General features: G+C 33.8%; 1 protein-coding gene across 1 annotated transcript; it reads left to right on the forward strand.

The window, feature by feature from the left end:
* Positions 1-998: 998 nt before the first annotated feature.
* On the forward strand, positions 999-4,056 carry LOC150030906 (uncharacterized). The gene is made up of 6 exons (XM_090309377.1): positions 999-1,161; positions 1,243-1,379; positions 2,062-2,256; positions 2,757-3,143; positions 3,480-3,574; positions 3,678-4,056. The coding sequence occupies exons 1-6, from the start codon at positions 999-1,001 to the stop codon at positions 4,054-4,056; spliced, it is 1,356 nt and encodes a 451-aa protein (XP_090165503.1).
* The last annotated feature ends 8,847 nt before the right edge of the window (positions 4,057-12,903 follow it).

Consider the following 12,903-nt stretch of genomic DNA (forward strand, 5'->3'; position numbering starts at 1 on the left):
TTTCTAAATGTTTTTATCTTTATCTAATATAATTTTGCATTTAAAATTTTAAAATTCAAATTATGGAGACAAAGAAAACATAAAAATATTGCTTTTAAAATTTGCAGTGTTTGGATCACATAATCTCAAAACAATTTTCAAAAATAGAATTTGAGTTGTCTGCCAAACATATATTCGCTGAACTCAACCAATCTGAAAATATAAAACAAAATCTAAATCATGAAAGTTTTCCTTAGTAACTTTTGATTATGTTTTCAGATGGAAAAATTAAAAAATAATAAGTAAATAAATAAATAAATAAGAAACCAAGAAGGGAGTTTTTTTTCCCTTCTTCTTTTTCTTTTTTCCTCTCAATACGAGTCGAGCGAAGTTTGGCAGATGTTGAGCAGTTGCCAAGAGGCAGTGAGGCCGTAGTAGGGCCTAGAGATAGGGGATTCTGATCTTTAGTGGCAACCCAGACAAGTGGAAGCCATTTCAGGGGAACCAGTTGGTAGGGATCTAAGAAAAGGAAAACGAGACCCTTGGTCGGTGCAGTTAGCCGATCAGAGATATCACGAACTGGTGAGTCGATAGCCAGCACAGACAGGAGACCGACATGCCCTAGTTGTGGTAAGAGGCATTTTGGGGCGTGCTATAGTGACAGAGGTGCATGTTTCCAGTGCGGACATACAAGGCATTTTAAGAGGGACTGTCCCCAGATGAACAGGGACGTTCCACTAGCACAACAGCCGACCTCCCAAACAGTTAACCAACCAAAGAGTGCTGGAAATCGGGGCGAAGGGTCAAGTGGTGCCAAGTAGAAGAATGTCGTAGGTCGACCCCAACAGTAGGGGCGAATGTATGCCGTGACACACCAGGAGGCAGCAGAGTCTCCAGATGTTGTGACCGGTAATGTTATGTTATGTGGGCAGTCTGCTTATGTTTTATTTGATCCTGGTGCCACACATTCATTTATATCTAGCATGTATGCACCTAGTATAGATAGGTTGGTTAAACCTATGCCTGAAGAGTTATTTATCTCTACCCCTTTGGGAGATGTGATAGTAGTAGATAGATGCTATAATCATTGTGAGATATTGATCAATGGTCAGAACTTCTATGCTGATTTACTTCCTTTAGAACTGTTGAAATTTGATGCTATCTTGGGGATGGATTTTCTAAGTAAGTATCATGCTTCAGTAGACTGTTACAAGAAGAAGGTAGTGCTCAGAAAATCAAATGGCTAAGATGCAATGCTGACAGGAAGCAAACGATTAGTCGCGGAGAATTTGATATTGATAGTGAAAGCTTGGAAGCTATTTAGCAAGGGATGTAAAGCCTATCTGGCTCATGTGATGGTTGCTCAAGGGAAAGAGCTGAACCCAGAAGATGTCCCAGTGGTAAATGAATTTCGAGATATATTTCCTGAAGAACTATCGGGATTATCACCCGATAGGGAGGTGGAGTTTACTATTGACTTAGTTCCAAGAAAAACTCCCATATCGTAGACACCGAATAGAATGGCACCAATTGAGTTGAAAAAATTAAAGGTTCATCTGCAAGTGTTAATTGACAAGGGATACATTCGATCTAGTGTATCACCTTGGGGAGCTCTGATATTGTTTGTAAGGAAAAAAGACGGTACAATTAGATTGTGTATCGACTATAGGCAGCTGAATAAGGTAACGATTAAGAATAAATATCCGTTACCACACATTGATGATTTTTTTGATCAACTAAGAGGAGACACAGTTTTTTCGAAGATAGATCTGAGATCGGGTTATCATCAATCGAAAGTGAGAGAAACCGATATTCCTAACCACATTTAGAACGAGATATGGACATTATGAATTCCTGGTAATGCCTTTCGGATTGACAAATGCCCCTGCGACATTCATAGATCTCATGAATAGGATATTTCATCCCTACTTGGACTAGTTTGTGATAGTATTCATTGATGATATACTAGTGTATTCTGGTAGTAGGGAAGATCATTTTACCCACCTGAAAATAGTATTGCAGACGTTGCGAGATAGGTAGTTGTATGCTAAATTCAGTAAATGCGAATTTTGGTTAGATCAGGTAGTATTTCTTGGGCATGTTGTTTTAGCAGGCATTAGTGTAGATACCCAGAAGACAGAAGCAATAATTAATTGGGAACGACCCACAACCGTTTCAGAAATACACAGTTTCCTAGGGTTGGCAGGTTATTATCGGAGGTTTGTGGAGCATTTCTCTAAGATAGCCCTTCCGTTGACGAACCTGACCAAGAAAGGCGTGAGGTTTGAATGGTCATTGGAGTGTGAACATAGTTTCTAGGAGCTGAAACGGAAACTAGCATCAGCACTAGTATTACCTTGCCTATTCCAGGTAAGGAATTTGAGATTTATTGTGACGAATCTCGACAAGGATTGGGATGTGTGTTGATGCAGGATTGGAAGGTGATTGCAAATGCCTCTCGTCAACTTAAGAAACACGAGGGCATTTATCCCACGCATGATCTGGAGTTGGCAGCAGTCGTTTTGACTCTGAAGTTGTGGAGACATTACCTATTTGGAGAGCGTTGCAGGATATTTACAGATCATAAAAGCTTAAAATATATCTTTGATAAAAAGGAATTGAATCTAAGATAATGAAGATGGATTGAATTAATTAAAGATTACGACTGTTCCATCGAGTACCACCCTGGTAAGGCTAATGTTGTGGCAGATGCACTAAGTAGGAAATCCTCAAGACCTAAGGCCATTATTGGTTCAATAAGATAAATGCTATTGCAGGAGTTAAGGAATTCCAGAATCGCCTTATCAGTGGAACCGTCAGGAGGAATGATAGCTACTTTTCGGATAAGGCCGACCTTAGTAGAAAACCTTAAGCGGGATCAGTTGAAAGACCCTAATTTTCAGAAGATTGCTGATGATGTGAGTAAAGGCATTAGGGTTGACTTTCAACTTGGAACAGATAATGTACTAGAAAAGGAGGGGAGAATGTGTGTGCCTAATAAGCTGCAGCTTAAACAAGCCATTCTAAAGGAAGCACATAGTTCCGCTTATGCCATGCATCCAGGTAGCACTAAGATGTATAGAACTTTGAAGAAATCTTACTGGTGGCCTGGGATGAAGAGAGACATAACAGAATATGTGGACCGATGTATAGTCTGTCAACATGTAAAACCTGAGAGACAAAGACCAGCAGGATTACTCAATCCACTTCTAGTGCCTGAGTGGAAGTGGGAGCATATGACAATTGACTTTCTATTTGGTTTGCCTAAGACACCCTCTGGATTTGATGGCATTTCGGTAATAGTCAATAGACTAACTAAAACAGCAAGTTCATACCAGTAAAAGTTACTTTTACACTAGATCGTCTAGCTACGATTTATGTGGATAGGATAATCAGTCAATATGGAGCCCCAGTGTCGATAGTATCGGATCGGGACTCGAGGTTCACTTCAAAATTTTAGCTTAGTTATAGAAGGCTTTGGGCACTAAATTGCATTTCAGTACGCCTTTTCATCCGCAAACAGATGGACAATTGGAAAGAACTATACAGACACTGGAAGATATGTTAAGAGCTTGTGTACTACAATTCAAAGGAAGTTGGGTTACATACTTATCGTTGATTGAATTTGCCTACAACAATAGCTACCATTCTATTATCGGAATGGCTCCCTACAAAGCATTGTATGGCTGACCTTGTAGGACTTCAGGGAACGAAGTTGGAGAACGACAATTATTGGGTCCAGAATTAGTTCAACAAATAACAGAGAATGTGAAACTTATCAGGGATAATCTTAAGGCGGCTCGCGATAGACAGATTATCTACGCCGATAAACGAAGAAGAGAACTAGAATTTGAAGTTGAAGAACGGGTATTTCTCCGACTATCCCCATGGAAAGGAATTCTCCGGTTTGGGAGAAAATGGAAGTTAAGTCCACGATACATCGGACCATATGAAATGGTAGAACGAGTTGGTCTAACAGCTTATAGGTTGCAGTTGCCGATGGAGCTAGCTCGTATACACGACGTATTTCATGTGTCGATGCTAAGGAAATACGTGTTTGATCCTATGCAACACTAGCAACACAACCGATACAACTCAAAGAAGATTTATCTTTCGAGGAAGAGGCTATCGAGATTTTGGATAGGAAAGATCAGGTATTCAGAAATAAGATGATTCCTTTGGTGAAGGTGTTATGGTGTAATCATGGGATTGAGGAAGCAACCTTGGAACCTGAAGAGCAAATGAGGAAGAGATACCCTCAACTTTTCAAATGACATATCAAGTAAATTTCAAGGACAAAATTTCTTTTAAGGGGGAGATGATTGTAAACCCCGAACTTAGGTTCCCTAGATAAGCATGATTAGCCAAGAGATGTTATATTACATATTTATTAAGTAGAAATTCATGTTGTTTATAGGGATTATGAAGGAAGGGAAGGAAATATATTAAATGAATAAACTCAATCATTAGTTTGGCTAGAGGCACTAAGTGTGGGGTGACGTGGCAATCTGCTCTTTGAACTCAGGAAGCGGCAGAAAGATTAAAAGGGAAGTGAAATTTCATAAGTATGGTTTCGGCAATTGAGAAGAGAAAATTTAGCGAATTCGGTGCCATTTGAGAGCTGGGAGAATCTAGTTTTCAAGGTTGTCTTGCTAGAGAAAGATTGCAGAAGGAGAAGAACAAAAGTGAAGAATTTTCAGAAGAGGCAAAACCACGGATTAATCAGGGCTCGAGATGAATATATGCATATATTACATATATGTGTATATATATGTATATGTATATATATGTATATATATCTATATCTATATCTATATATATATACATACATGCTCTGATACCATTTGGCATGAATCATGAAGATTGGACACGTGATGAGCATGTAGCATGAAGTAGATGGAGTTTGTGGAAGCATGCATGCTTGACACGTGGCAAAGAGAGAAATGAATTGATGATTGTTATGGAATGGGAAATTGTGAAGAATATTTTGAGAGATATGATGATTGTATAGAATGTAAAATTATAGAATGTAAAATTATTAAGAATGATGAATATATTCGTATTGATGAGACAATAGTTTAATATAATAGATATGTTTGAAATAATGATGAAAACTGTTGGCAAATCGAAATATAATAAAAGAAGACTAAAGTAGTTGTTGAAATTATAAAATTTGGTAAAGAAAATTTGATGTAAATAAAGTAGTTATTTTATTTGTTGGAGAAATGAAGAACTCTTTATTTTATTTCACAGATTACAAATTCTCTTGTTTTTCTCTCAAGGCAAAGACTCAAAAGATTCAGAAGAAAAACTTATCTCCATATATATATATACGTAATGGTAAATTTAGTCTTTTTTTTTCTTCGTGAACTTAAAAACTAATAAAGGTCTAACCAATAATTAAAAATAAAACTATTTGAGAAGAAAATGACAATATTAATTTCAATCACATACTCTTATTAAGGGGAAAAAACCATATGGCAATTTGTTTCTTATTCTTTTTTAAAAAATTGTTCAACATGCAAGACAAAATTTGAATATCTAAACTTTTTTTTTTAATGATATAATTGATGCTTATACTTAGATTGATAGACCAAACAACTCAAAATCTTAATTTTTCTTTTCTTCAACATGTAGAGCGAGAGACTCGAATCTCAAATAAATCATTTATTCGTCCCGTAACGAGTAAAGGGAGAAGCAATTTGGTCAATCATAATCTTGAAGAAAAGGTGGAAAAAAACCAAACCAGAGTGAAGAAAGATCTCAAGTTGCCTCCATGGATTGCAACCTGGGGAAATCGGTTTCTAATTTGTTGCAACGTATTTTCAATAAATTTTTATGCCTGTTTGGATTAACTAGAGAAAAAAATATTAATATAAAAAGTTCATTTTTTATTTAAACTCTTTTGATAAGAACTAGTTAAAATACACTTTAAAAACTATTTTGATTGGTAGCCAAACATTTCAATTTTTTTTAAAATGATTTATTTGTAAAATTAAATAATTGAAAGGTTAAACCAATCACACCCTTGAATTTTCTTTTGAAATGAATTATAAATATAAAAGATCAATTTTCAATGTTTAATTTCAAAATGTTGTTTTCATGTAAAATTTTTACATTTTTAATTAAAAATTTCAGAAAACATAAACACAAGGAATGGTTCCTTATCCTATTTTTTTTCTCAATAAAATACCGATAGTATGAACACTATGCCAATTGAGCTATGCTTTGTTGGCTACCAAATGCAATTTTTCAACTTTACTAAGGCTACATTTAACGTTAGCCGTGTCAAAAAACTATTTGGAAAAAATCTCAACCGTTTGCTAAAAACTGATTTACTGTTAAAAAACACTTTTTAAAACGCGTTAATTTTACGTTGACTTTAAAAGCAGTATCCTTTTAGCTTTTAGATCCTCCTAAAATTAGTTATAATTTTTAATTAATATTTAGTTTTCAATTCTATTGTCACACCCGAGATTGTGAGCGAGAAAGTGGGCGAGAGCGAGAGTGGGAAGAGCGAGACCAGCGAGAAAGGGGGCGAGAGCGAGAGCGGAGAGAGCAAGAGCAGCCTGAATGCCTCATTCGAACGTCACGCCCACGCGATCGAAGGAAACCACCTGTGCATCGAACGGCTGGGCATTTATGTGTTGAATTTGACCACGATCTTATAGATTATGCATTGAAAACCCTAAATTGAATACAAACAAAGCTTGAAGACGTAAGGGCAAACCTCAATTAAAATTGAGGTGTCCGATTAAGAGGAATTCTTAAACCCTAAGAAATTGTGTTGGATGCGTTTGGGAAGAACACATTGAACCAAGGTGAAGTCAGCTTACGTTGATAAAGGGAGGATTAAACATTTGGCCATGCAGCCAAGTAGGTTGTGTCAACACCATAGGAGGTTTGGACGCCTATAAATAGAGTCGTTGGGATTTCATTTTCAAATCACAAATCATAAAACTAGTAAAAAGAGGGGAGAGTAGAGTGCATTGGACAGTGAGGGTGAAAGAGAATGCATCAACTTGAGACGAGGAGATCTCCCAATCTACTCGAGCGTTTGATGTAATTTCAAAGCCATCTGAAAGATAAGAGAGTCTAGTTTTTATGGTGAGGCTGTTGAAGAAGAAGCTCTAAGGAATTGGACTGGAGAATGAGAAAAATACAGAGGGGTCGAGCTATCGGGTAAGCTGGGCCAGTCTTGATGTTTGGATGATTCCGGCTAAACCATGAAGAGTTATGAGCTAAGATTTTATGGGGTAAAAAGGAAGCCCGAGGTAGAAAAGGGAACTGTTAGAAAGGCTCCTAAGCAATTAAGGTGAGTGTTATAGTTTTGATAGTTAGCATATGTCATGAGTGTCATAGTTTTGATAGTTAACATATGTTGTGAGTGTTATAGTTTTGATAATTAACACATAGTGTGAGTGTTATAGCTTTGATAATTAACATATAGTGTGAGTGTTATAGCTTTGATAATTAACACATAGTGTGAGTGTTATAGTTTTGATAGTTAGCATATGTCGTGAGTATTATAGCTTTCATAATTAACACATAGTGTGGGTGTTATAGCATTATAGTTTCGATATATCGTGAGCATTATGTTGGTTTGATAAATAAAGTGTGTTTATACAGTTTTGATAGTAAATGCATATTATGAGTATTCACTTAGCTTTATACTCTGATATTGGAATATATGCATCTGTGGATACAAGCTATATGCTTTGGTAATATGATGTTGCCATGATATTATTTGTGTATGACTATGGAAACTGCGATTATGGCCGGGATGTGGTTAACATGCTTAACAAAAGGTGCTTGGCGGGAAAAATTGGTCGGCTTCGGTCGGCGAGAAAATTGGTCGGCTTCGGTTGGCAGAAAATAATTAGTCGGCTTCGGTTGGCGAGAAAATTGGTCGGCTTCGGTCGGCGGGAAATAATAGTCGGTGACGACCGACAGAAAATATGGTCAAGTACCTAAGCATGACTAGCGGGATAAATAAAATGGTCGATGTGCACATTGGCGGTAGGAAGGTTTCCATAGGTGATTGTATTGAGTGATGATATGATATGCATGCCACGTGTAGCATTTTGGAATAAAGGTTAATCATTGCATGAATAAATCCATGATCATGCATAGGTACACTGTGATTATTATCATGTGATTGGTTTCCCAAAATGATGATTTTCATCTTTAAAAGAACCACTCACTGGGCTTAGTAGCTCATACTTTTCAAATTGTTTTCCTAACTCCCCCCTCCCCCCTCCAGGTAGCGGAAGGTGAGAAGTTCCAGAGTGCTGCTAAGGTCAAGGTCTGCCACGTGCCACAATTACACTTCTGGAGAGTTATTACGGTTGTCGTTGTAAACTTTGCTGTTAAGTCCTTAAGTTGTATAAACGTTATATCACTGTCGTAATAAAAGATGGGCCTACTTAAATCTGTTATAGTTTATCTCCTTGACTTAATCATTCCGCTGTGTATAAGTTATAGTATGGTATCAGAGTTATTCCGCAAGAATCATTAGGCAGAAAGTGTCAGCTCAAGGGTTGATAACTGCTGCAGTCGCATCCCTCTCCCAGGCTGAGAAGGTGGTCTGGGGGCGGGGTGTGAGATCTATACTTTAAAAAGAAACTTTATTTTATATATTTAACTATTTCTTACTCAATCAAATCTATTTTCTATATTTTATGAGTTAAATACATCATTTTTTGAAAAAAAAGTATACCATATTCATTTTTTTTAAATAAAGCTATTTTTCTTAATATTTAAAAATTAGTCTATAAAAGATATAATTTATCATACTAAATAATTATTTAAAATTTTAAATTAAAAAAAAAAAATTTAAAAGGTTGATTATAAGTCTATTTTAATTATTATATCTAAAATAATATATTTTTGTATTTATTTACCGAACACTCTAACCTACTTTTTCAAGTTTAAGCTGGAACTTATCAAACACTCTTTTACTTCTTTTCACAGCTGATGTTTCTAAAAGCACAACTACCAACAATTATTTTAAAAGCTATAATAATCTTAAACGGAGCCTTGGAAAAGAAACATAAAAACAAAAATAAAATAAAAAAAGCAGGAAATGAAAAATATAAAAATAAAACCATTAGCAAGTGGACGTTTTCATATATCTTAATTTGAAAATAAATACTAACTGTGGTAATGGTAAATCATCTCTGAAACTAAATTCATTAGCACATCCATCTATATTTACATGCAAAATACATTAATAACACACAACTAAAAACACACCAGAAAGGAAAAGAAAACGACGCGGTTCTCCTCCTTTTTGCTTGTCCAAATTATTTCCTCTCATGCAAATATATATTTTTCTAATATACAAATCTGAACCTCTCTCTCCCTTCCTTCTATATCACCATATATAAAAAGTGATTATTATTTTCAAGGGAAAAGAAAGACTCAGATTGTATATTAATTTTTTTTCCCTTTTTCTCCTCTTTTATTTTGGTCCACTCGAACTGCTGTCAAACGGCGGTTTTAGCGCCATCTGGCGGCAGTTTCTTTTTGGGCATTGAAGTAGACGGCAGCAACGGGGAGTCCCAGATCGTTGTCGATGGCGAAGGCTCGAGTGTTGAATTGATCCCTTGAAGAGGGTGGATTCACTGATTGTCTTCGTTTCTGCTTAAATAGAACAAAAACAAACCTGTGGATTCCTATGTTTGGTGTTGGAATCTCGTAACTTACTATCTCTCTCCCTGTGTTTCATTTATTTACAAAATTTATTGGTTTTAATATTGTAGCTTAATAGTTAAGATATATTTATATTGATCGTCAATAAAAAATTATAAGTTTATTCTCTTTCTCATTATAAGAAAAATCTGCTTAATTAAGAAGGAAAATGACAGAAGAGGATGGAGCTCTGCCCATTTCTAACTTGTATGTAAAAATTCCAGTTTCTTTTAATCTTTAATTGATCTATTAAAAATATTTAGAAAATTAGGAAATAAAATTTCAGTTTCTTTTAATCTTTAATTGGAGATTTTTTTTTTTTTTTTTTAAATCTTACGTTTCCCCTCCATAAAACTCAAGAAGAAAGCGCAATATCACCATAAGTCAACTTGACACAAATCTTATGTTATTAACCTAGATGTTTGATCTGAATAATAATAATAATAATAAAAAAAAAAGAATCCGAGGGAGTTTTCTTTAAATTAAATTTTTTATATAGAAAATACTTGAGTGTTATCTAAGCTGCACAAGCAATTGTCCAAAAAATTTTCGTGTAGCAAGTTGTTTTTTTAAAAATGATTTTTTCTTTATAAATTTTTTTTATACACTAAAAGGAATGTGAAGCATGAAATTGGGTTGCACCTAATAATTTCTCTTAAAGGTGGTCTAAACCAAAGCTAAGAAGGAAAGGAAATAGACAATATATGTATATATTTAAAAAGTTTTTCTTCTAATCTCCCCGCTAGAAAGTTTTTTATTTTTTTATTTTTTACTTTTTTTTTTTATTATTATTATTATTTATTTTGAATATATATATTTGGTAGGAAAAGTTACCGAATGTGGTGTCTGTAGTGCCAGGGATATCTGTTACGATCCTGCAATAGAGGTTTCACAATTAAAACTATTTAGGGTCTATTTGGTAGAGAATTTGAAAACAGAAATTTGAAACAAGGGATTAAATAAAAACAAAGTTGTATTTCATGTTTTTAGATATGTGTTTGGTAGCAGAATTTAGAAATTGAATTATAATATAAACAATTGTAAACTAGTTATAGTTACTAAATTTTAGTTGACAATAAATTATTATTAATTTATTTATGAATATATTTTATGCTAAAAAATTGTATAATTATTATTTTGTAATATAATATAATTTAAAATTGAAATTTTGGTCCCTGTGGTTTAGAGTAAGTTAAAATTTAAGTCTTATTGTTTATAATTATAATTTACCCCCTATTGTTTGATAAAAGCTTCCTAATGAATACTTCATATGGTAGGAGCTATTTAAGAGGATTTAAAAAGCCATATGAACTATTAAGCTGTAGGAACTAAATTCTAAATCTTAAAATCATATGGACTAACTTTTAACTTGATCCAAATCATAGGGACGAAACTTGAATCTTAACCTATTTTACTTTAGAATACATTACATAATATATTTTTTTATTTTTTTTTTATAAAAAATTGAATTAGGTTTATAACATGGCATTTTATATTTCTAAATGTTTTTATCTTTATCTAATATAATTTTGCTTTTAAAATTTTAAAATTCAAATTATGGATACAAAGAAAACATAAAAATATTGCTTTTAAAATTTGCAGTGTTTGGATCACATAATCTCAAAACAATTTTCAAAAATAAAATTTGGGTTGTCTGCCAAACATATATTCGCTGAACTCAACCAATCTGAAAACATAAAACAAAATCTAAATTGCGAAAGTTTTCCTTAGTAACTTTTGATTATGTTTTCAGATGCAAAAGTTAAAAAATAATAAGTAAATAAACAAATAAATAAGAAACCAAGATGGGAGTTTTTTTCCTCCTTTTTCTTTTTTTCTCTCTTACTTTTATTAATTAAAAAAATATTTTTTTATTGATTTGTTCTTATAATTTTTTTTAGAAATTTTCATGGATATAGATATTTTTCGATATTTTAACCTATTTTAATAAGTTTGTACTATCTACTTTGAGGTTAAAAGTTAGATTCTTCTATCTAAATATTGTAATAAAAAAAAAAACAACTTTAACTTAAAAAATGCTAATAAGGAGAACAAGTTGACAAATATACCCTCAATTAAGATATAGCAAATAAGGAGTACAATCGAGTAATTATGCCTTTAGTGAATGCAGAATAAATTATACAAGTAAGTAAATAAATACTATATTGCAGTTTATGAGAAGTAAAGGGGATCTTCCAACGGTCAAAATACATATATTTCTCTTCTCTATAAAAGAAGATTTTTTAATTTTAATAAATGTAAAAGACAAATATTAGATTATTTTCAATGTTTTCTTCAAAAAATAAACTAAAAATATAACCAAATGAAACCCAAATAAGACCAAAAAAATTTTAGGCAAGACAAAAATGAAAGAAAAATCTGCAAAATTAGCCAAAATCCAAAATACTTTCATAATCCAGTAACGACAAATATTACATCGATTCTTGCATTATTATTCTTCAAAATCAAATTTGATTGGACGCTGGAGGTTCAAATTCCCATACTCTATATTGTACTCCAAAAACGAAAAGTCAAATTTAATTTGGTTGGTTTCACATGCACATGCAATATGATTCTCAAGCCCTTATGAGAATACAAAGATTTCTATTGTGGTGGTGTCTACCTTTTTTCGTTTCTGGTTGCTGTTTTTGTTTGTGATCAAAATGAGAATTCATGACCAATCATGTCACACTCCGTCCCAGACTACTCTCTGAGCCCGAGAAAGGGCATGACTGCAGCAGTTATCAACCTTTTTGTTGACACTTATTGCCTAAAAACTCTTGTGGAAATAATTTTGATATCAAAGTACAAATTTAACAATCAACTGATTAAATAGACCCATTTTATTACAACAATGTAACATTTATACAACTCCAAGAGATTTAATTACAAGTTTACAACATCATCAACTGTAAAACTCTCCGGAAGTGTAACTGTGGCACGTGGAAAACCTTGACCTTAGCAGCACCCTGGAACTCCTCACCTTTCGCTACCTGGGAGGGGGGGAGGGGAACATAAAACATGGAAAACATGAGCTATAAAGCCCAATGAGTGGTGCATTTAGATAAACAAATAACTTTGTTAACAGAAATATACTTGTGGAAAGCAATGCATAATCAACAAGAACATTACCACAAGTTCAATATTGTTTTCCAATCAAACTGCTGGACAATCCCTAGCTCGATCGCTGGTTAAAACAATCAACCCTAGCTTGACTGCTGGTTATCACAT

The sequence above is a fragment of the Benincasa hispida genome, unplaced genomic scaffold (genome assembly GCF_027475165.1).
Source record: "Benincasa hispida cultivar pf3 unplaced genomic scaffold, pf3_genome.v1.1 HicScf159, whole genome shotgun sequence".
In the NCBI taxonomy this organism is placed as follows: Eukaryota; Viridiplantae; Streptophyta; class Magnoliopsida; order Cucurbitales; family Cucurbitaceae; genus Benincasa; species Benincasa hispida.